The sequence below is a fragment of the Muntiacus reevesi genome, chromosome 5 (genome assembly GCF_963930625.1).
Source record: "Muntiacus reevesi chromosome 5, mMunRee1.1, whole genome shotgun sequence".
NCBI lineage: Eukaryota > Metazoa > Chordata > Mammalia > Artiodactyla > Cervidae > Muntiacus > Muntiacus reevesi.
In genome coordinates this window covers 120,552,348-120,575,708 of record NC_089253.1, presented here as the reverse complement: position 1 = coordinate 120,575,708, position 23,361 = coordinate 120,552,348, and the positions used below count along the sequence as shown (strand labels likewise).

Below are 23,361 nucleotides of genomic sequence, written 5' to 3'. Positions count from 1 at the left end.
CTTTACCACTGAGCCACTTAGGAAGCCCCTAATAAGCTGTACCCAGTAACCTGGTCTGGTAGCTATAACACATCACAATGAAAAGGGAGGTTCCTGTTAGAGAGTTTAACAAGATGGATCCTGTACCTGGAATCTATTTAAAAGGGTTCTGTGGTCAAAATGACTTGGATGCACTCAGCAGTCATGCTCAAACTAGATTGATAAACATTTTTGCTGTAGTTCTTAGATGATCTGATCAAAATTAAAGTATAGCTGCTATCTGGGATCCATATGTGTTCCATATCTTCAAAACTTTTAAAATTTTTTCTCAGATGCAGGAATCATTGCTCTGGCTATTCTTACTGCAAGTAAGTATCTCAAATTTTAATACCACTTAAACAATGATGTAATATGAAGATGAGATGTGCATTATTTTTTCAATGATTTTCAGTTACTATAGCTTTTCAGTACAACAGTCTACTAATACCTGACCTTTTCTATGATATACTGCCTTATGTTGGTGATTGTATGTTTTATATTCTACAGTCCTCTTAGTAACAAACCCTAAATAATACATGTTTTTCCAGCTGGTCATGGAAATGACTGTGACTTTTGGTCCTGTGAGTCTACTTCCCAAATATGCTTTGTATAATTTTCTAAATTAAGTAAGGGCTCTAACTTACTGTGGACTGTTCAAGTGATTCCAGGGGGCTGGATTTAGATACTGAACAATCAAGATGGAATGTAAATGTACACGAGCTTAAATAAAATAATATTTTCTGATCTTAGAAAATGGTCAGAAATAAACATAACTAACATTGATTTCTTCTGCTTGGTTTGGAATCTTTGTAGTTAGTTTTCAGTATCATATGTCATTTGTTTCCTGTTTTCTTGTAGTTGTTGCTGTTATAGTGGTTTGTACGTGCCTGTACAGATGTCTTTTCAGTGGGAAGAAGGAAGAGAAGGATATGAAAGAGAAGGCGAAGGAAATAAAAGAGAAGGAAGAGAGGGAAATGAGAGAGAAGGAGGAGAGGAAGGAGAAGGAGAGGAAGGAGAAGGAGCGGAAGGAGAAGGAGGAGAAGGAGAAGGAGGAGAAGAAAGAGAAGGAGAGGAAGGAGAAAGAAAAGGAGATGAAGGAGAAGAAGGAAATGGAGATGAAGGATAAAGAGAAGAAGGAGAAGGAAAAGGAGAAGAAGGAGAAAGAGAAGAAGCAGAAAGAGGAGAAGGAGATGAAAGGGTAAATCAAAACACATTTCCTCTAACTTATTCTAGCCTTTTTACTTTTGGCATATTTTTGTGCAGTTTTGTTTGTCTTCTGTATTGCATGCTATATTTTTTTTTGAATGTGCCTGCATGAGTACACTGTCTGAATTTCATTTCATTATTAGAAATGTTTTTAGCTGCTTTTAATATCACTGCAACAGGAGGAATTTGTGCAGAATTTTTGCAGCTACTATGACTGTAAGAAAAATTTCTGTGGAGTTTGAGGTATAAGTTCTACAGCAAATCATGGATGGTTATGGGGTTTTCCCCACCCAAGGTATATCCTCCTCCCTAGATTGGACTAGTGGCCCAGATGAACTTTTAAATGGTTCACTGTGAAGACTTTGGCATTTATAGTCACTAGAATTTTTATGATGAAGATCTCCATTTGTCTGTATAATGTAGGTCAGTGTAAGAAGCTGTGTAGCTAAAAACTGATTTCATTTAGAGTTATTTATATGTTATGCTGAAGAATTAAAAGCAGCATTATTTGATTTCCCCTTTGTGTTTTCTTAATTTGCTAAGTGGCAGTGAAACTGATGGGGTTAAAATTACTGAAAGCAGTAGGATTTACAAGGCATCTCATTAGCTTTGTTTTGATCTATAAAAATGAAAAAAGTCTGCTAGAGGTACTGAGAATTTTAAAAGTGCACAAATTCATATTGTTTAAGGAAAATAGAGGTTTTAAACATAAAACTTAAATTTTAAGGAAATAATTCACAGTTTAATGAAATATTAGGAATAAGTCATGGCTAATAAACCTGATTAACACAGGCATAAAAAATCCTTAACAGAATTCAACAAACATTAAATGGATCACACACTGTGATCAAGTAGAATTTGTAGTAGTGATGCAAGGATGGTTCACATCTGCAAAATAATCAATGTGCTACACCACATTAACAAAATACAGAATAAAAGTTATACAATCTCATCAATCAGTTCAGTTCAGTCGATTAGTCATGTCCAACTCTTTGTGACCCCATGAACCACAGCAGCCAGGCTTCCTTGTCTATCACCAACTCCCGGAGTCCACCCAAACTCATGTCCATTGAGTCGGTGATGCCATCCAACCATCTCATCCTCTGTCATCCCCTTCTCCTCCTGCCCTCAATCTTTCCCAGCATCAGGGTCTTTTCCAGTGAGTCAGCTCTTCGCATCAGGTGGCCAAAGTATTGGAGTTTCAGCTTCAGCATCAGTCCTTCCAATAAACACCCAGGACTGATCTCCTTTAGGATGGACTGGTTGGATCTCCTTGTAGTCCAAGGGACTCTCAAGAATCTTCTCCAACACCACACTTCAAAAGCATCAATTCTTCTGTGCTCAACTTTCTTTATAGTCCAACTCTCACATCCATTCATGACCACTGGAAAAACCATAGCCTTGACTAGACGGACCTTTGTTGACAGAGTAATGTCTCTGCTTTTTAACATGCTGTCTAGGTTGGTCATAACTTTCCTTCCAAGGACCAAGTGTCTTTTCATTTCATGGCTGCAATCACCATCTGCAGTGATTTTGGAGCCCCCGAAACTAAAATCTACCACTGTTTCCCCATCTATTTGCCATGAAGTGATAGGACCAGATGCCCATGACCTTAGTTCTCTGAATGTTGAGCTTTAAACCAACTTTTTTACTCTCCTCTTTCACTTTCATCAAGAGGCTCTTTAGTTCTTCTTCACTTTCTGCCATAAGGGTGGTGTCATCTGCATATCTGAGGTTATTGATATTTCTCCTGGCAATTTTGATTCCAGTTTGTGCTTCCTCCAGCCTAGTGTTTCTCATGATGTACTGTGCATATAAGTTAAATAAGCAGGGTGACAATGCACAGCCTTGATGTACTCCTTTTCCTATTTGGAACCAGTCTGTTGTTCCATGTCGAGTTCTAACTGTTGCTTCCTAACCTGCATACAGGTTACTCAAGAGGCAGATCAGGTGGTCTGGTATTCCCATCTCTTTCAGAATTTTCCACAGTTTATTGTGATCCACACAGTCAAAGGCTTTGGCATAGTCAATAAAGCAGAAGTAGATGTTTTTTTGGAACTCTCTTGCTTGTTTGATGATAGAGCGAAGGTTGGCAATTTGATCTGGTTCCTCTGCCTTTTCTAAAACCACCTTGAACGTCTGGAAGTTCACAGTTCACATATTGCTGAAGCCTGGGTTGGAGAATTTTGAGCATTACTTTACTAGCATGTGAGATGAGTGCAATTGTGGGGTAGTTTGAGCATTTTTTGGCATTGCCTTTCTTTGGGATTGGAATGAAACCTGACCTTTTCCAGTCCTGTGGCCACTGCTGATTTTTCCAAATTTGCTGGTGTATTGAGTGTGGCACTTTCACAGCATCATCTTTTAGGATTTGAAATAGCTCAACTGGAATTCCATCACCTCCACTAGCTTTGTTCGTAGTGGTGCTTCCTAAGGCCCACTTGATTTCACATTCCAGGATGTCTGACTCTAGGTGAGTGATCACACCATCATGATTATCTGGGTCATGAAGATCTTTTTTGTACAGTTCTTCTGTGTATTCTTGCCACCTCTTCTGAATATCTTCTCCTTCTGTTAGGTCCATACCATTTCTGTCATTTATTGAGCCCATCTTTGCATGAAATGTTCCCTTGGTGTATCTAATTTTCTTGAAGAGATCTCTAGTTTTTCCCATTCTATTGTTTTCCTCTATTTCTTTGCATTGATCGCTGAGGAAGGCTTTCTTATCTCTCCTTGCTATTCTTTGTAACTCCGCATTCAAATGTGTATATCTTTCCTTTTCTCCTTTGCTTTTTGCTTCTCTTCTTTTCACAGCTATTTGTAAGGCCTCCTCAGACAGCCATTTTGCTTTTTTGCATCTTTTTCTTGGGGATGGTCTTGATGTACAATGTCAGGAACCTCTGTCCATAATTCTTCAGGCACTCTGTCTATCAGATTTAGTCCGTTAAATCTATTTCTCACTTCCACTGTTTAATCATAAGGGATTTGATCTAGGTCATACCTGAATGGTCTAGTGGTTTCTTCAATTTCAGTCTGAATTTGGTAATAAGGAGTTCATGATCTGAGCCACAGCCACTCCTGGTCTTGTTTTTGCTGACCTATAGAGCTTCTCCATCTTTTGCTGCAAAGAATATAATCAATCGGATTTCAGTGTTGGCCATCTGGTGATGTCCATGTGTAGAGTCTTCTCTTGTGTTGTTTGTTATGACCAGTGCGTTTTCTTGGTGGAACTCTCTTAGCCTTTGCCCTGCTTCATTCTGTACTCCCAAGGTCAAATTTGCCTGTTACTCCAGGTGTTTCTTGACTTCCTACTTTTGCATTCCAATCCCCTATAATGAAAAGGACATCTTTTTGGGGTGTTAGTTCTAGAAGGGCTTGTAGTTCTTCATAGACCCATTGAACTTCAGCTTCTTCAGTGTTACTGGTAGGGGCATAGACTTGGATTACTGTGATATTGAATGGTTTGCCTTGGAAACGAACAGAGATCATTCTGTCGTTTTTGAGACTGCATCCAAGTACTGCATTTTGGACTCTTTTGTTGACTGTGAAGGCTACTCCATTTTTCTAAGGAATTTCTGCCCACAGTAGTAGATATAATGGTCATCTGAGTTAAATTCACCCATTCCAGTCCATTTTAGTTCACTGATTCCTAGAATGTTGATGTTCACTCTTGCCATCTCCTGTTTGACCACTTCCAATTTGCCTTGATTCATGGACCTAACATTCCAGATTCCTATGCAATATTTCTCTTTATAGCATCAGACGTTGCTTCTATCACCAGTCACATCCACAACTGGATGTTGTTTTTGCTTTGGCTCTATCCCTTCATTCTTTCTGGCATTATTTCTCCACTGATCTCCAGTAGCATATTGGGCACCTACTGACCTGGGGAGTTCATCTTTCAGCGTCTTGTCTTTTTGCCTTTTCACACTGTTCATGAGGTTCTCAAGGCAAGAATACTGAAGTGGTTTGCCACTGCCTTCTCCAGTGGGCCACATTCTGTCAGACCTCTCCACCATGACCTGTCCATCTTGGGTGGCCCCACACGGCATGGCTTAGTTTCAGTGAGTTATACAAGGCTGTGGTCCATGTGTCAGATTGGCTAGTTTTCTGTGATTGTGGTTTCAATCTGTCTACCCTCTGACGCCCTCTCTCAGCACCTACCGTCTTCCTTGAGTTTCTCTTACCTTGGACATGTGATATCTCTTCATGGCTGCTCCAGCAAAGGGCAGCGCTGCTCCCTACAACAGATGCATAAAAAGCATTTGACAAAATTTAGCATCCATTTATGATAAAAACTCTGAGTTAAGTGGGTACAAAAGGTACATACCTGAATGTAATAAAGGGCATAATGACAGGTTCACAGCTAATATCATAATCAGTAGTTAAAAGCTTAAAACTTTTACTCTAATATCAGGAACAAGACAAACCATTTTATTCAACATCAACATTGCCATTTTATTCAACATAGAATTGGAACACCAAGCCACAGAAATCAGAGAAGAAAAAAATGTCATACAAATTCAAAAGGAAAAAGGGAAACTGTCACTATTTGCAGGAGACATGATATTATATATAGAAAACCTTAAAAGCCAGGGATCTTTTAGAGCTAATAAACAAATTCAGTAAAGTTATAAAATACAAAATTAACACACAAATATCTGTTGCATCTCTTACTTTAACATCAAACTATCAGAAAGAGAAATTAATCAGTCTCATTTACAATAACATCAAAAAAAAAAAAAAGTACCTGTATTTAACCAAGGAGCTGGAAGACCTGTATACAGAAAATTATGTCATTAATTAAAGAAATTGAAGAAGACAAATAAATGGAAAGATATTTCATGTTCTTGGATCAGAAGAATTAACACTGTTAACATGTTCAGACTAACCAAAGCAATCTATAGATTTAGTGTAATCCTTATCAAAACTCCAATGGCATTTTTCACAGAAATATAACAAACAATCCTAAAAATTTCATATAAGCCAAAGGACCACAAATGGTCAAAGCAATCTTAAGGAAAAAAAAAAAAAAAAAAAAACAGCTGAAGACCATGCTCCATGGTTTCAAACTGTATTATAATGCTCTAGAAATCTAATTTTTTTTAGCTCATTATATTCAATTTAATTACCTCTGAAATACATAGAAACATTTTACATATTTCCTTTGGTTCACATTTCTAAGAAACAAAGTGATGGAAGAGATGTTTAAAAGCTACAGGTGCTGGAGGCCAAGGACTAAGTGAAGCCCTGACAAGTAGACAGAGTTTCCCTAGACTAATTCAGAAGTTCAGAGAGAACAGCATTCTCTGCACATGCGTATGCAGTGTTAGCCTAAAAGCAGTCACATAGATCAATGGGACAGAATAGAGAGCCCTGAAATAACCCCCCACTCATATGGTCCATTATGGTGTCAGGAAAACTGAACAGCTATATGCAAAAGAATAAACCTGGACTATCATCTTACACCATCCAGGAAAATTAACTCAAAGTAGATTTAAGACTTGAACATAAGACCTAAACTCATAAAACTCCTAGAAGATAATGTAAGCAGAAGCTCATTGATATCCATCTCAGCAATGATATTTTTTAAATTTGACACCAATAGCAAAGGCAATAAAATAAAAATAAACAAGGGGACTACATCAAACTAGGGCTTCCCTGGTGACTCAGACAGTGAAGTATCTGCCTGCAATGCGGGAGACCCGGGTTTGATCCCTGGGTTGGGAAGGTCCCCTGGAGAAGGAAGTGGCAACCCACTCCAGTACAAAATCCCATGGATGGAGGAGCCTGGTAGGCTACAGGCCACGTGGTTGCAAGAAGCTGGACATGACTGAGCGACTTCACTTCACATCAAACTAAAAAAGCTTCTGTATAGCAAAGGAAATCATCAACAAAATGAAAGGGCAATCTACTGACTGAAAGAAAATAACTGCAAAAAATATATATTTCCAAAATACATGAAGAACTCACACCACTCAGTAGTAAAACATCAAACAATGTGATTTAAAATGGGAATAGGATCTGAATGGACATTTTCCAAAGAAGAGACATAGATCACCAAAAGTTACATGAAAAGATGCTCAACATTACTAATCATCAGGGAAATGCCAATCAAAACCCCAAATGTTATATCATCTCATAATCAAGGTTCCTCAAAATATAAAAAATACAGCTACCATACAATGCAGCAGTTCCACTCTGGGTATTTATCCAAAGGAAATGAAAACACTAACTTGAAAAGATATCTGTACCCCAATATTCATTGCAGCATTATTCATTAGCCTAGATACAGAAACAATGTAAGCGTCTATTGATGGATGAATGGATAAAGAAAATGTGAGAGATAGGTAGATAGGTAGATAATAGAATATTATTAAGCCATAAAAAAGAATGAAATCTTGCCATTTGCAGCAATATGGATGGACATGGACCTTGAGGGCATTTTTCTAAGTGAAATAAATCAGATAAAGAAAGACAAATATTGTATGATCTCACTTATATGTGGAATTTTTCAAAAAAGAAAGAAAGAAAGAAAGAAAGAAAAAAAAAACTCATACATGGAGAAAACAGTTAGGGCCAGAGGCAGGAGCTGGAGGTTTGGCAAATTAGGTGAAAGAAGTCAAAAGTTACAAACTTCCAGTTATAAGTCATGGGGATGTAATGTACTGCACGGTGACTCTAGTAATACTGTATTGCATATTGAAAGTTCTCAAGAGAGTATAAAAGGTTCTTATCACAAGAAAAAAATAGTCTGTACATATATATGGTGTTGGATATCTACAAGACACTGTAATGTTCATTTTGTGGTATTTTATATATATGTATATATATATATATATATTATAAGTACACCTAAAGCTTAGAGAGTGCTATCTCTCAATTTTAAGAAAAAGCCCATATTTTACAACATAATATCTAAATTATCTTTGTAAAGAAAACACAAAAATGCCACACTAAAATTGTAAAATATATTGGAAAGATATTTTATCTGTAACCATTGAAACATAATTAATCATATATGCAGTAGCATAATTTAAGAAAAAATATTTTCAAAAAGCAGTGTGGGAAGGGTAATTAATAATTGCTTTTGCTAAAATATAAGGTATGGCTCACTCTTCATTACAAGGTGATTAGAGGTGCAGTCGAAAATCCACACAGTTTTACCTTTATTCTCCCGCGTCCACTGCCAGTCTGTGGCTCTGCATTTACAATTCGACCAGCTGCAGATGCCGCCGTCCTATAGTCCGTTTCTACTGAAAACAGTCCAGCTGCAAGTGGACCTGCACAGTTCAAGCTCCTGTTTTTCAAAGGTCAACTGTACATGCAAATACTTTTGGATATATGTTATCCATTCATGACAGGGACATGGGCAACTAGAAATTCATTGTTATGGAACAGCTTAATTTTACATCCATTTTAAGACTGGAAGCCCTGTCTGACCCGTTTAAGTTCTGTATCATTTAATAGTTGAAGTGACTCTAATGTGGGGGAGGTATGCCTTTCTCTTTTAGAGTTTAGGATGTAAACTAGTGCTTCTCTTCCTTTAGTATCTATGTCAGTCACAGAGCATCTTGTTAAAATGCAGGCTCATTAGGTCTGGTGTACAGCCTGATGTCTTGCATCTCTAATGAGCTCCCAAGTAATGATGCTGCTGGGCCTGGACTTTGCTTTGAGAAACTAGGGTGTAGATCATTACTGATGTGCCCATATTCTTGAAATCTGAAGAGGCATCATCAATATTATTGGCAATTTTTTCTCCTCCTTAAGATAATCAGAGTTTTAAAAGACCCTTCATCTCTACATATGCTTTAAAAAAGGTCGTGGATAGTACTAAAGTTTAAAAAAAGTTAAGATTTCTATTATGTTCTTTACACTGTTGAATGTCCATAATCTTTCTTCATTCCCTAAATTGGTTGTTTTTGCCTTAGAGACTTCTTTATAAGACTGTATTCTATTTCTAGGAATAACTGTGGAAGTAGGATACTGAGCACAGGTAACCCCAAATTGCTGTTAACCGTTGATAGAAAATGGGTTTGATGTAATTTTGTATTTAGGATGATTTGGGAACACAGTTGCCTGCTGCAGCTTCCATCACAAAGTACAAAAGCACTGTAGGAGTCACTTTTAAAGTCACTAAACATCATTTTAAATACCTGATGAAAAATGGTCCTCAGGTTAAAGGATTCTGCTACAGTTTTCTGTTTCTTAACTCTCAAATTTTAGAGTAGGATCCCATTTGTTCTCGTGGGCTCTATCTCCAACCTCCTTCCTTTTCCCTTACAGTCTCCTTCCCCAGCCAGTTCTTCCACCATACATCCCAGACTTGGAGTCCATGGCCTCTGTCCTCTCCTTTGCTATTGCTCAGTCCTGTTCTGAATGACTGGACTGTGTGGTTTCAAAAAAAACAAATGTTTTCACTAGTTTGTAGTAATTTTCTCTTCATAAATGCATGGTTTTCTTTGCTCCAGTCATTCTTCAAATTCAAGAGCATGGCATATCTTTCCATTTCTTTTTAAAATCATCTTCAGTTTCCCTTGTCAATCTTTTATAGTTCTCAGCATGTAAGTCTTTTACTTACTAGGTTAGGTTCATTTCTAAGTATTTTATTCTTTCTGATATAATTTTAAAAGGAATTTTTTTACTCTTCCTTTCTAATATTTTATTGTTAATGTAAAGAAATGTAACCAATTTCTGTACCCTGCTAACTTGCTAAATTTGTTTATCAGTTCTAGTAGCTTTTGTGTGGTTTCTTTATGGTTTTCTATATATAGTACCCTACCCTGTTATCTGCATAGAATGACAATTTTATAGCTTCCAATTAGGATACATTTTTTTTCTTGTATGATTGCTATGACGAGGACTTCCAATACTATATTGATAGAAATGGTCAGGGTAGGCATTGTTCCAGATATTAGTGGTCCTTGTTCCAGATACTAGTGGGAAGGCTTTTGATTTTTCACCATTGAGTATTATGTTGGCTGTAGGTTTGTCATAAGTACCTTTTATTATGTTGAGATGTGTTCCTTCTAGTCCCACTTCGGTAAGAGTTTTTATAATGATGTTGTATTTTATTGAATGCTTTTTGTACATCTATTGAGATATGATTTTTTTTTTTCCCTTCACTTCTGTTGTCGATGTGGTATATCATACTAATTTAACATGTTGGACCATTCTTGTGCTCCTGGGGTGAATCTAACTTGGTCATGGTATATGATCCTTTCTATGTATTGCTGGATTTGGTTGCTAATATTTTGTTGAGAAGTTTTGCATCTATATTCAAAGAGATACTGGCCTACAATTTTCATTTTTGGTAGTGCCTTTCTCTGGTTTTGCTATCAGGGTGATGGAATGACTTTGGGAGTGCTTCTTCCTCTTCAGTCTTTTGGAAGAATTTGAGAAGGACCTGTGTAAGCTCTTTGTACGTTTGGTAGAATTCCCCAGTGAAGCCACAGCGTCCTGGACTTTAGTTTGAAGATAGTTTTTAAGTTGCAAATTATATTTTACTTCTAGTGATAGGACTATTCAAATTATCTATTTCTTCTTGATTCAGCTTTCATGGGTTCTATGTTTCTAGAAATTTGTTCTAGAAATTTGTTCATTTCTTCTGGGTTGTCCAATTTATTGACATATGACTGTTCATAGTGTTCTCTCTTGGTCCTTCCTGGTGACTCAGATGGTAAGGAATCTGCCTGCAGTGCAGCAGACCCGGGCTTGCTGGTATTCTCTTATGAATCTTTTGTGGAAGTTCTTCTTTTGTGCTAGAATATTGTGTCTGCAAAGCTGTAACAAGAAGATACACCTCCCTCCACTGGTAATGCGAGGCACTACCCTAGATTATAATCACAAGTTTGGGAACAGATTCTACAAAGGGTAATAAGAAGGGCAACTTCATAGTAAAAGCACAGAGGTGCCTTTGATCACAGGGGCAGAGGGAAAGGCGAAACATACCGGCTAAAATGACCATGTGGGCCTGCCCAGCACTATGTATCTGCCGGCTTCTCTAAGGATGCCTTTGGGACTGAAGTCAACCAGGAAAACAGTTTTCAGACAGGCCCTGAGCTTCAAGTGTCTGTAAATACTTGAAGTTAACAAATGCCAAAGGTAATATAACAAAGCTGTAATTAGTAATTCACTTTTGCATTTTAATCATCTTCAAATATCTACATTGTTATATCAAATAAATATTTAAGTTTATATTAGTGCTATTTATCTGTCTCATATATTAGATTTCTATTTATAACTCTATTTTAAAAAAGGATTCCATTAGAAAAATATAGTGATCAGGCCTGACTTGAATCTCTCTCCACAGTAACCCTAAGGAAATAGCTATGGAACAGGTACTGTGCTATGACAGTGATGGTTCATAGTGATACCTCTCCCACCAAGGGAAATATTAAAGTCTCCAGCATTAACACAGTTAACTCTTACATGAGGCAGGCACCCTAAGGGTTTGCTGGGGCAGGCACACTGAAAATAACCAACGGGTCCACATTTGGTTCCCTTTTCGGTTCCCTGGTGGCTCAGTTGGTAAAGAATCTGCCTGCACAGAAGATAGGATCAGTGAGGTAGAAGATAGAACGGTGGAAATAAATGAAGCAGAGGGGAAAAAAGAAAAAAGAATCAAAATAAATGAGGACACCCTCAGAGACCTCTGGGACAATGTTAAATGCCCCAACATTCGAATCATAGGAGTCCCAGAAGAAGAAGACAAAAAGAAAGGCCATGAGAAAATACTTGAGGAGGTAATAGTTGAAAACTTCCCTAAAATGGGGAAGGAAATAGCCACCCAAGTCCAAGAAGCCCATAGAGTCCCAAACAGGATATACCCAAGGTGAAACACCCCAAGACACATATTAATCAAATTAACAAAGATCAAACACAAAGAGAAAATGTTAAAAGTAGCAAGGGAAAAGTAACAAATAACACACAAGGGGATTCCCATAAGGATAACAGCTGATCTTTCAATAGAAACTCTTCATGCCAGAAGGGAATAGCAGGACATACTTAAAGTGATGAAAGAGGAAAACCTATAACCCAGATTACTATACTAGCAAGGATCTCATTCAAATATGAAGGAGAAGTCAAAAGCTTTACAGACATGCAAAAGCTGGGAGAATTCAGCACCACCAAACCAGCTCTCCAGCAAATGCTAAAGGATCTTCTCTAGACAGGAAACATAGAAAGGGTGTATAAACTTGAGCCCCAAACAACAAAGCAAATGGCAGTGGGATCATACTTATCAATGATTACCTTAAATATAAATGGGTTGAATGCCCCAACCAAAAGACAAAGACTGGCTGAATGGATACAAAAACAAGACCCCTATATATGCTGTCTACAAGATACCCACCTCAAACCAAGGGACACATACAGACTGAAAGTGAAGAGCTGGAAAAAAGATATTCCATGCAAATAGAAACCAAAACAAAGCAAGAGTAGCAATACTCATATCAGATAAAATAGACTTTGAAATAAAGGTCGTGAAAAGAGACAGAGAAGGACACTACATAATGATCAAAGAATCAATCCAAGAAGGAGATATAACAACTAAAATATATATGCACCCAACATAGGAGCACCGCAATATGTAAGGCAAATGCTAACAAATATGAAAGGGGAAATTAACTAACACAATAATAATGGGAGACTTTTATACCCCACTCACACATATGGAAAGATCAACTAAACAGAAAATTAGCAAAGAAACACAAACTTTAAATGATACAATGGACCAGTTAGACCTAATTGATATCTATAGGACATTTCACCCCAAAGCAATGAATTTCACCTTTTTCTCAAGTGCACATGGAACTTTCTCCAGGATAGATCACATCTGGGGCCATAAATCTAGCCTTAGTAAATTCAAAAAAATTGAAATCATTTCAAGCATCTTTTCTGATCACAATGCAGTAAGATTAGATGTAAACTACAGGAAAAAAAACTATTAAAAACACAAACTCATGGAGGCTAAACAACGCACTTCTGAATAACCAACAAATCACAGAAGAAATCAAAAAAGAAATCAAAATATACACAGAAACAAATGAAAATGAAAACAACAACCCAAAACCTATGGGATTCAGTAAAAGCAGTGCTAAGGGGAAGGTTCATAGCAATACAAGCTTACCTCAAGAAACAAGAGAAAAATCAAACTAATAACCGAACTCTACACCTAAAGCAACTAGAAAAAGAAGAAATGAAGAACCCCAGGGTTAGTAGAAGGAAAGAAATCATAAAAATTAAGGCAGAAATAAATTAAAAAGAAACAAAGGCGACTATAGCAAAAATCAACAAAACTAAAAGCTGGTTCTTTGAGAAGATAAATAAAATAGACAAACTATTAGCCAGACTCAGCAAGAAAAAAAGGGAGAACCAAATAAAATCAGAAATGAAAATGGAGAAATCACAACAGACAACACAGAAATACACAGGATCATAAGAGACTACTATCAGCAATTATATGCCAATAAAATGGACAACTTTGAGGAAATGGACAAATTATTAGAAAAGTATAACTTTCCAAAATTGAACCAGGAAGAAATAGAAAATCTTAACAGACCCATCACAAGCATGGAAATTGAAACTGTAATCAGAAATCTTCCAACAAACAAAAGCCCAGGACCAGATGGCTTCACAGGTGAATTCTACCAAATATTTAGAAAAGAGCTAACACCTATCCTACTCAAACTCTTCCAGAAACTTGCAGAAGAAGGCAAACTTTCAAACTTATTCTATGAGGCCACCACCACCCTAATACCAAAACCAGACAAAGATGCCACAAAAAAAGAAAACTATAGGCCAATATCACTGATGAACATAGATGCAAAAATCCTTAACAAAATTCTAGCAAACAGGATCTAACAACATATTAAAAAGATCATACATCATGACCTTTATCTCAGGGATACAAGGGATACAAGGGCTTTATCTCAGGGATACAAGGATTCTTCAATATTCACAAATCAATCAATGTGATACACCACATTAACAAATTGAAAGATAAAAACATATGATTATCTCAATAGATGCAGATGACAAAAGTCAACATCCATTTATGATAAAAACCCTCCAGAAAGCAGGCATAGAAGGAACATACCTCAACATAATAAAAGCCATATATGATAAACCCACAGCAAACATTATCCTCAATGGTGAAAAATTGAAAGCATTTTCCCTAAACTCAGGAGCAAGACAAGGGTGCCCACTCTCACCACTACTATTCAACACAGTTTTGGAAATTTTAACCACAAGAATCATAGAAGAAAAAGAAATAAAAGGAATCCAGATTGGAAAAGAAGAAATATAACTCTCACTGTTTGCAGATGACATGATCCTCTACATAGAAAATCCTAAAGACATCACCAGAAAATTACTAGAGCTAATCAATGAATACAGTACAGTTGCAGGATATAAAATTAACATACAGAAATCCCTTGCATTCCTATATACTGACAATGAGAAAACAGAAAGAGTAATTAAGGAAACAATTTCATTCACCATTGCAATGAAAAGAATAAAATACTTAGGAATAAATCTACCTAAAGAAACAAGAGACCTATATAAAGACAGCCCTCAGATTGGGAGAAAATAATAGCAAATGAAGAAACAAACAAAGGATTAATCTCAAAAATATACAAGCAACTCCTGAAGCTCAATTCCAGAAAAATAAATGACCCAATCAAAAAATGGGCCAAAGAACTAAACAGACATTTTTCCAAAGAAGATATACAGATGGCTAACAAACACATGAAAAGATGCTCAACATCACTCATTATCAGAGAAATGCAAATCAAAACCACAATGAGGTACCATTACATGCCAGCCAGGATGGCTGCTATCCAAAAGTCTACAAGCAATAAATGCTGGAGAGGGTGTGGAGAAAAGGGAACCCTCTTACACTGTTGGTGGGAATGCAAACTAGTACAGCCGCTATGGAGAACAGTGTGGAGATTTCTTAAAAAACTGGAAATAGAACTGCCATACGACCCAGCAATCCCACTGCTGGGCAAACACACCGAGGAAACCAGATCTGAAAGAGACACGTGCACCCCAATGTTCATCGCAGCACTGTTTATAATAGCCAGGACATGGAAGCAACCTAGATGCCCATCAGCAGATGAATGGATAAGGAAGCTGTGGTACATATACACCATGGAATATCACTCAGCCGTTAAAAAGAATGCATTTGAATCAGTGCTAATGAGGTGGATGAAACTGGAACCTATTTTATAGAGTGAAGTAAGTCAGAAAGAAAAACACCAATACAGTATATTAACGCATACATATGGAATTTAGAAAGATGGTAATGATTACCCTATATGTGAGACAGCCAAAGAGACACAAATGTAAAGAACAGACTTTTGGACTCTGTGGGAGAAGGTGAGGGTGGGATGATTTGAAAGAATAACACTGAAACATGTATATTACTGTATGTGAAATAAATCATCAGTCCAGGTTCGATGCACAAGACAGGGTGCTCAGGGCTGGTGCACTGGGATGACCCTGAGGGATGGGATGGGGAGGGAGGTGGGGGGGGCTCAGGATGGGGGACACATGTACACCCATGGCTGATTCATGTCAATATATGGCAAAAACCACTACAATATTGTAATTAGCCTCCAATTAAATAAATTTAAAAAAAATCATCCTGCAATGCAGGAGACCTGAGTTCAATCCCTGGGTTGGGAAGATCCCCTGTAGCAGGGAACAGATACCCCCTGCAGTATTCTGGCCTGGAGAATTCCATGGACTGTACAAGTCCATGGGGTCCCAAAGAGTCGGACATGACTGAGCGACTTTCACTGTTCACTTTGTCTGTTGTAGGCAGTTTCCTAAGCAGGGAGTGAAATTGCATTTTCCAACTCCAGAGCCAGTGGCTCCCAAGGACACCAAAAGTGTTTCATCCTTTGTGACATGAGCTTGAGTGCACAGTACACATCAGATTCAAAGACTTCATACAAAAAATGTACACTCCATGAATACCAGATTAGGCAAGATATAATTAAAACTAACTTTCCCGCTTCTTTTTGTTTTTTTAAATGTAGCTTCTAGAAAATTCACAATTACCTATGTGATTTACACTATATTTCTTTGGACAATGATGGACTTGGATAGTAGATATTATTAAGCTGTCTATTGTTACCCAAAACAGTGTGATGTGAGTTTTAGTTACTTAGGAGCCTCTCTAACCAGAACACATGATTTCTTTACAGTGAGGGATAAATGAGGCATTACTGAACTTTAACATGCTCAATATCATTATCTTTGTAAAGGTTTCATCTCAGAGCCAGAATTAAAATTGCATTTTAGGGAAAATGCATGTTTCTCTGTAGCCTTTCCCACTGGTCCTAAACTAAAATAAGGAAATATTTACTGAGTATATGCAACTGCTCTATTTCTTATTTTAGAGGGAATCAAAAGTATAATGCAGATATAGAAAGGGGATTTCTGGAGTGAGACTAATTGAACATTTGAAATTTCTTTAAAAGAACCATTTTAAAGAAACAAAATCATTTTTAAGAAAGAAATCATTTCCCAGTTCAATGACTTTTCATGTTGAAAATACATTTTTTTCATTGGTTCCAAATGGGCTGCTAGAATTTAATTTATGTGCTTAACTATGTTTACCTCTGATGCTGTCTTTTTGTCTTTCCTTGTAGGAAAAAGGGAGTTGGTGCTGGACCTATCACTCAGCAGAAAAAACCTCCCAGTCCAGCAGTACAGAAGCGCTAATTATTTTCCACAAACCCATGTATCAGTTTATATTTTGATTATACTATCATGTTAAGATCTACAGTAAATTCATACATCAACTATGGAAAACAGTATACAGGCTCCTCAAAAAATTAAAAATAGCACCACCATATGATTCCATAATTCCACCACAGGTATATACCCAAAGGAAACAAAATCACCATATGGAAAAGATAACTGCACCTCCCTTGTGTATTGCAGAATTATTTATAATAACCGTGACATGAAAGAAATCGCAGTGTTCACTGCCAGATGGATGGGTAAATAAAACGTGGGATATATAGATTATATATATATATATATGTATACACACATACATGCAAGTGTATATACATACACATATATACACATACAGTGGAATACCATTTAACACAAAAAATAAGGAAAACCTGTCATTTGCAACAGTATTTATAGAACTCTAGGGCATTACACTAAGTGAATCAGTCATACAGAAAGAGACAAATACTGAATGACCTCAATGATACATGGAATCTAGAAGTCTACACTCACAGGAAAAGAAGCCAGATTTCTAGTTGTCAGAGGCAGGGGCTAAGGATGATGGAGGAACTGGGCGAAGGGTGTCAAAAGGTACAACATCCGTCATAAGATAAACAAGCACCGAGCACAGTGTACAGCCTAGTGGCCGTAATCAGCGACAGCTCCTCATTCCCAGATAAAGAGAGCTGCTGGCGCTGTGCCGTGTTAAAGGACTTGCGCGTTCAGATCTTTATTTGCTGGGGAAAGAATGGGGGATCCGGAACCAATCGGCCTCAGATCCAAGGAATGACGGCACTGGCAAATTGCTAAGAGAGTAGATCTTAACATTTCTAATCATAAGGATGATTGGGTGTTAAGAAATGTATTGTAACTATTTCACAATGTATACATTTTCAAATACGCTATACACCATGAACTTATACAGTGTTATATAGGCAAACCTCATTTTCCTGTTCTTTACTTTGTTGCACTTTGCAGACACAGCATTTTTTTTTTTGTTTTTTTTTTTTTACAAATTGAAGGTTTATGGCAGCCCTTTATGAACAAACTTATTGATGCCATTTTTTTCCAATAGCATTTGCTCATTTCATGTATCTGTTTCACATTTTGGTAATTCTTGCAATAATTCAAATTTTTAGAATTTTTCTGTTTGTGATGGTGATCTGTGTTCAGTTATTGTTCCTGTTACTGCTATGACTCACCGAAGACTCAGGTGGTGATTAGCACTCTTAGCGATAACTTAGTTTTAGTTAAGACTTGTACTTTTTTGTTAGACACAAAAAAAGTGCCCACTTAATAGACTGAAGGACAGCTTAATCATGAAACTGGGAAATGCAGCATTTATACTACTTGCTTTATTGAGATGCTCACTTTAACACAGTAGTCTAGAGCCAAGCCCTCCATATCTCCAAATCATGCCTGTATGTCAGTTATGTCTCAATGAAACAGAAGGAGAATAATAATCCACAAAATTTATTCTCCAGTTTCTTTTTAGTCTCATCAACGCAACTGTTAAGTCACAATGCTAGTATTTTACTGTGGCTTGAACATACTCACCATCCTTTACGCTTTTCTGAAACATGTAGGAATTTGGAATTGAACATTGTGTGTGTTTTCCCTCAAATAACAGTTGAATTTATAGGGCAAGTCAACACAGCATCCCTGGTAGTATTAGGTGAAGAAATTTTTTAAAAATAAAATCTCCAAACTAAGAGAAATATAATTCAAAATGAAACTGTATTTTGTTTCTTAAAGAAAGTGAATTTGAAAGGATTTTTGTTCAAAGATGAATGCTGACTATTGAGTAATTATTTAACACCATCAAAATGTATTATATATGTTTATCATTAAAAAGCCTTTAGAAAAATATGTACACTACTTCAGCCCTTAGACAGGAAAAAGGACAACACTGCAGATTTGGAATCTGAACAAGTTTGACTTCCTTAACTAAGCATATTGCTAGAAAATATGCTTAGAGTAGTAGGGTAAAATTCTGTGTATAAAAATTATTTGTAACTTCCTGATGACTTAGAAAAGCAATAAAATTTATGTCTGGCATTTGTTCTTCACTCTTTTAATAACAATAAACCAGTTTAAGAAATCAAAAAGAATTCAGCATCAGTTTCAGGCTTCTGTGAACAGAGGGCTCTGACTCTAGTAGGAATGCCAGCTCAGGCCAAAGTGAACACAGCAGGGTTGACGTTTTCTTAACAAGGAATTTCACTCTTTAAGAGAATTAGAAGCCAGTCTAAATTCTGGCTACAGGTGGTTTTCTCTCCCCGCTTTAATAAAGGAGACGTCTGTCTTTAAACATGTTACCCGAACGTCAGCATTCTGTAGGGCCGCATCAGATAACCTCAAGTTGCATGAGTCTTTGTGGGCTCCTCACCTCATCTGTGAAGGGCAGAGTGAAAATGAAGCCCCGTATTTCAGAAAAGCAGACTTTGCGGATGTGCTGTACATCATACAATGGAATGTGGAGAAGGAAACGGCAATCCACTGCAGTATTCTTGCCTGGAGAATTCCAGGGACAGGGGAGCCTGGCGGGCTACAGTCCATGGCATTGCAAAAGAGTCGGACAGGACTGAGCGTGCATGCATGCAGTGGAATGGAAAGAGAAAACAGAGCAGGTGGCTCTGGACACTCGGGTGGGACAGATCCCGGCCTCTCCTCTGTCCTCACACCAGCGGCCAAAGAAGAGGGACTCTGCTCTAACTCAGATTGTGTTTTTATAGGTGTTGTTTCAGACCTTTATAGGTAGTAGCATAAACTGGGCCAAAGAAATTTTGCCTTGAGAAGGATATAAATGAGAAACTAAGAGTGGACCAGAGTAAATATTGTTTTACTCAAGGACATATTTGAGGTCCTACCCTTTGTCATCTCTGGTGAGGAACTTTAGGTAGATAAGTTTGAGCAGAAATAAACAGGATTTCTGAAATAAATACAGAGTTGAAGTTTCACTATAACCATTTTCACATCCTTTTCAAGAATGGAGCACTTGCTTAGAAGCAAGGGGTGACTGTATGATTTATCTTTTTAACCCTGACTGAAAAACTCCTCAAACAAAAGTTTTATGCTAATCAAAATAAATTGACTTTTATAGTTGTTTATTTTATAAGTGAGATTGATATATGTATATAAATTATGTTCTATTTGTCAAATAATTTGTCAATTACCTAAATATATGGTGGAACTTTTATCTAGGAAAGTTTGCTTAAATGAGAGGGGTAACATGTATTTGAGTTCAAAGGTGTATTAAAACTGCAAGAAAGTATCCCCAGTGGTCTAATGTCTGTGTATTGTTCATTGTTTTTGAGAACTGAATCTTCAAGTCTATTTAAAACATAAAGTGTCATTTTGGAGAAGTTACATTTGGAATGGTGCATTGATTTCCAATGTGTTTTAACTCAAATAAGAGTATGCTTCTAGTGGGACCCACCTTCTCTAAACATCCCCCCCCAGTCGCCACTCCTGCCCCTCCCATCTCAGAGTCTGCAGTATGTTCAGGCTTCCCTTCTCCCAGCAGGTCCTGTGCCTCCCCTGCCCAGAGGTGTTCAGTCCCACCACATTACCTACAGCATGAAGTTCAAGTTTCTTTCGTGATACCCGAAGACTTTGAACCACTAAATCCCAGCTTTTCGCTCCCAAGCCTCCTCTTTCTGCTACTCTTCAGATAACCTGCTCCCAGTCCAGCTAGACCATCTGCTCCCCGCTCTCTGCGGTAATCCTTGCTCACTGTTGTCCGAAGCGCCTCGTCTCCTGCCTGCTCCTGAGCATCTTTGAAGGCACAGCTCACGGAGTGCGCTCCATGCAGCGCTTCCACAATTCTACCCAGCTCTCATAGTCTTTGTGATCACCCCGCCTTGAGAGAACCACATTCAAGTATCTAAGTACATGTGTTTGGTAGAAGACCTATCTTCTACATCATGTTATTGCATGTGTATAGCTGAGTCAAGTTCCAACCATGAAAGCATAACATGTTTCTGTATGGAACTAATAATGGAATTTGTTTCAAATTATGCAAAAAAAAAAAAAAATGCTTTCTTGGCAGATCTGAATCTCATTGCTATACTATGAGATCCATCCCCAGTCTTTCTGAACCACAGCTGTGCACTGGAATATCCTAGGAATTTTTACTAATGCCTGGATCCCACCCCTCAGAGATTTGTCATGTCCTAGACCTGGAGTGTGACCTAAGCATCATTATAAGCTTCCCAAGTGATTATAATATATAGCTAAGTGTGAGAAAGCCCTCATTAGTGGTTTTCAAGTCCCAGAATCCACTTCTGCATATAAACTTATAAAGACATATGGTAAATGATTATAATTACAAAATATAACCATGGTTTTGCAATTCAACTTATTAAAGAAATAAAAAAAATCTGAAACTTGAATAAAATCTTGTTTCCTGCCTAACCAAAGGAGACTATCTGTGGTTTAAAAAGCAAAACAACATAAAACAGAAGCAATCTTTCTAATATCCACACTGGATGAACATTAGTTTGGCTATAATTTTAAAATGTGCTTTATCAATTTTTTTCTTTAACTTGAGACTATAGTATATTTTTTAAGTTGGTATTAAATACACAGGGAGTTCTTTTAAAGTGAATAATAAAAGTCCTGTACAAGAATTCTGAAGACAGCTGGGGTAGGCAGGAATTTAAATTTAAACTGTTGAAGAACATTCTAGGTCTAAGGAAAATAGGCAAATCTGGCATTCTAAAACTTTAATTCTTGGCAATATTGTAACCAAGAATAAATAATTTTGTATACTAAAAATGTATATATTTGTACTCGAGAAGAATTTAACATAGTCTATTAACTTCCAGAAATATTTCAAAATTGAGTGAGGGTACACACATTTTTTTTTTCATAACCTGCATGACTTTCATCATTTTCCAGGCTCATCCATTCAGAAAAGCTTACCCTAGAATGGTCAGGCTTTATAATCTTAGCACTGCTGCCCTCCTGTGGACTATTAGGGCATCTGACAGCCCCTTTCTTAAATTGGTCAGATTTCCATCATTGCGGATTCCCAGAAACCATTTTTTTATTTTGTTTTAATTAACTAGCTATTTTCTTCTTGCCTTCTAGGAAATTAACTTTTGAAAAGAGGCTAACATCTGTGTGGTCAATCAACTGTTTTTCCTTCACTCTGGCTTAAAAATCTAAAGAAAGTGACCAAATTGCCTTAAGTATGAATCACACTGAGAAAGGAACTGCCCTGACTCCTGACTTGCTAGCCACCCCCAACCGCCCAAAAAAACAAACTTGTTTGGGGTAGTAAACTCATATTAGCTGTGCATCAAACTTAGGCACTCAGCCTTTTTTATTGTCCAGCTCTCACATCCATACATGACTACTGGAAAAACCGTAGCTTTGACTAGACGGAACTTTGGTTGGCAAAGTAATGTCTCTGCTTTTTAATATGCTGTCTAGGTTGGTCATAACTTTCCTCTCAAGGAGCAAGCGTCTTTTAATTTTATGGCTGCTGTCACCATCTGCAGTGAATTTGGAGCCCCAAAAATAAAGTCTGCCACTGTTTCCACTGTTTCTCCACCTATTTGCCATGAAGTGATGGGACCGGATGCCATGATCTTTGTTTTCTGAATGTTGAGCTTTAAGCCAACTTTTTCACTCTCCTCTTTCACTTTTATCAAGAGGCTTTTTAGTTCCTCTTCACTTTCTGCCATAAGGGTGGTGTCATCTGCATATCTGAGGTTATCGATATTTCTCCCGGCAATCTTGATTCCAGCTTGTGCTTCCTCCAGCCCAGCATTTCTCATGATGTACTCTGCATATAAGTTAAATAAGCAGGGTGACAATATAAAGCCTTGACGTACTCCTTTTCCTATTTGGAATCAGTCTGTTGTTCCATGTCTAGTTCTAACTGTTGCTTCCTAACCTGCATACAGGTTTCTCAGGAGGCAGGTCAGGTGGTCTGGTATTCCCATCTCCTTCAGAATTTTCCAGTTTATTGTGATCCACAGTCAAAGGCTTTGGCATAGTCAATAAAGCAGAAATAGATCCTTTTCTGGAACTCTCTTGCTTTTTTGATGATCCAGCAAATGTTGGCAATTTGATCTCTGATTCCTCGGCCTTTTCTTAAACCAGCTTGAGCATCTGGACGTTCACAGTTCACATATTATTGAAGCCTGACTTGGAGAATTTTGAGCATTACTTTACTAGCATGTGAGATAAGTGCAATTGTGCAGTAGTTTGAGCATTCTTTGGCATTGCCTTTCTTTGGGATTGGAATGAAACCTGACCTTTTTCAGTCCTGTGGCCACTCCTGAGTTTTCCAAATTTGCTGACATATTGAGTGTGGCACTTTCACAGCATCATCTTTCAGGATTTGAAATAGCTCAACTGGAATTCCATCAC

General features: G+C 37.4%; 1 protein-coding gene across 1 annotated transcript; it reads left to right on the top strand.

Annotated features, from left to right (window-relative positions):
- The first annotated feature begins 903 nt into the window (after positions 1-903).
- LOC136169845 (uncharacterized) lies at positions 904-17,553 on the top strand. The gene is made up of 2 exons (XM_065938005.1): positions 904-1,216; positions 16,887-17,553. The coding sequence occupies exons 1-2, from the start codon at positions 948-950 to the stop codon at positions 16,957-16,959; spliced, it is 342 nt and encodes a 113-aa protein (XP_065794077.1). The 5' UTR covers positions 904-947; the 3' UTR covers positions 16,960-17,553.
- The last annotated feature ends 5,808 nt before the right edge of the window (positions 17,554-23,361 follow it).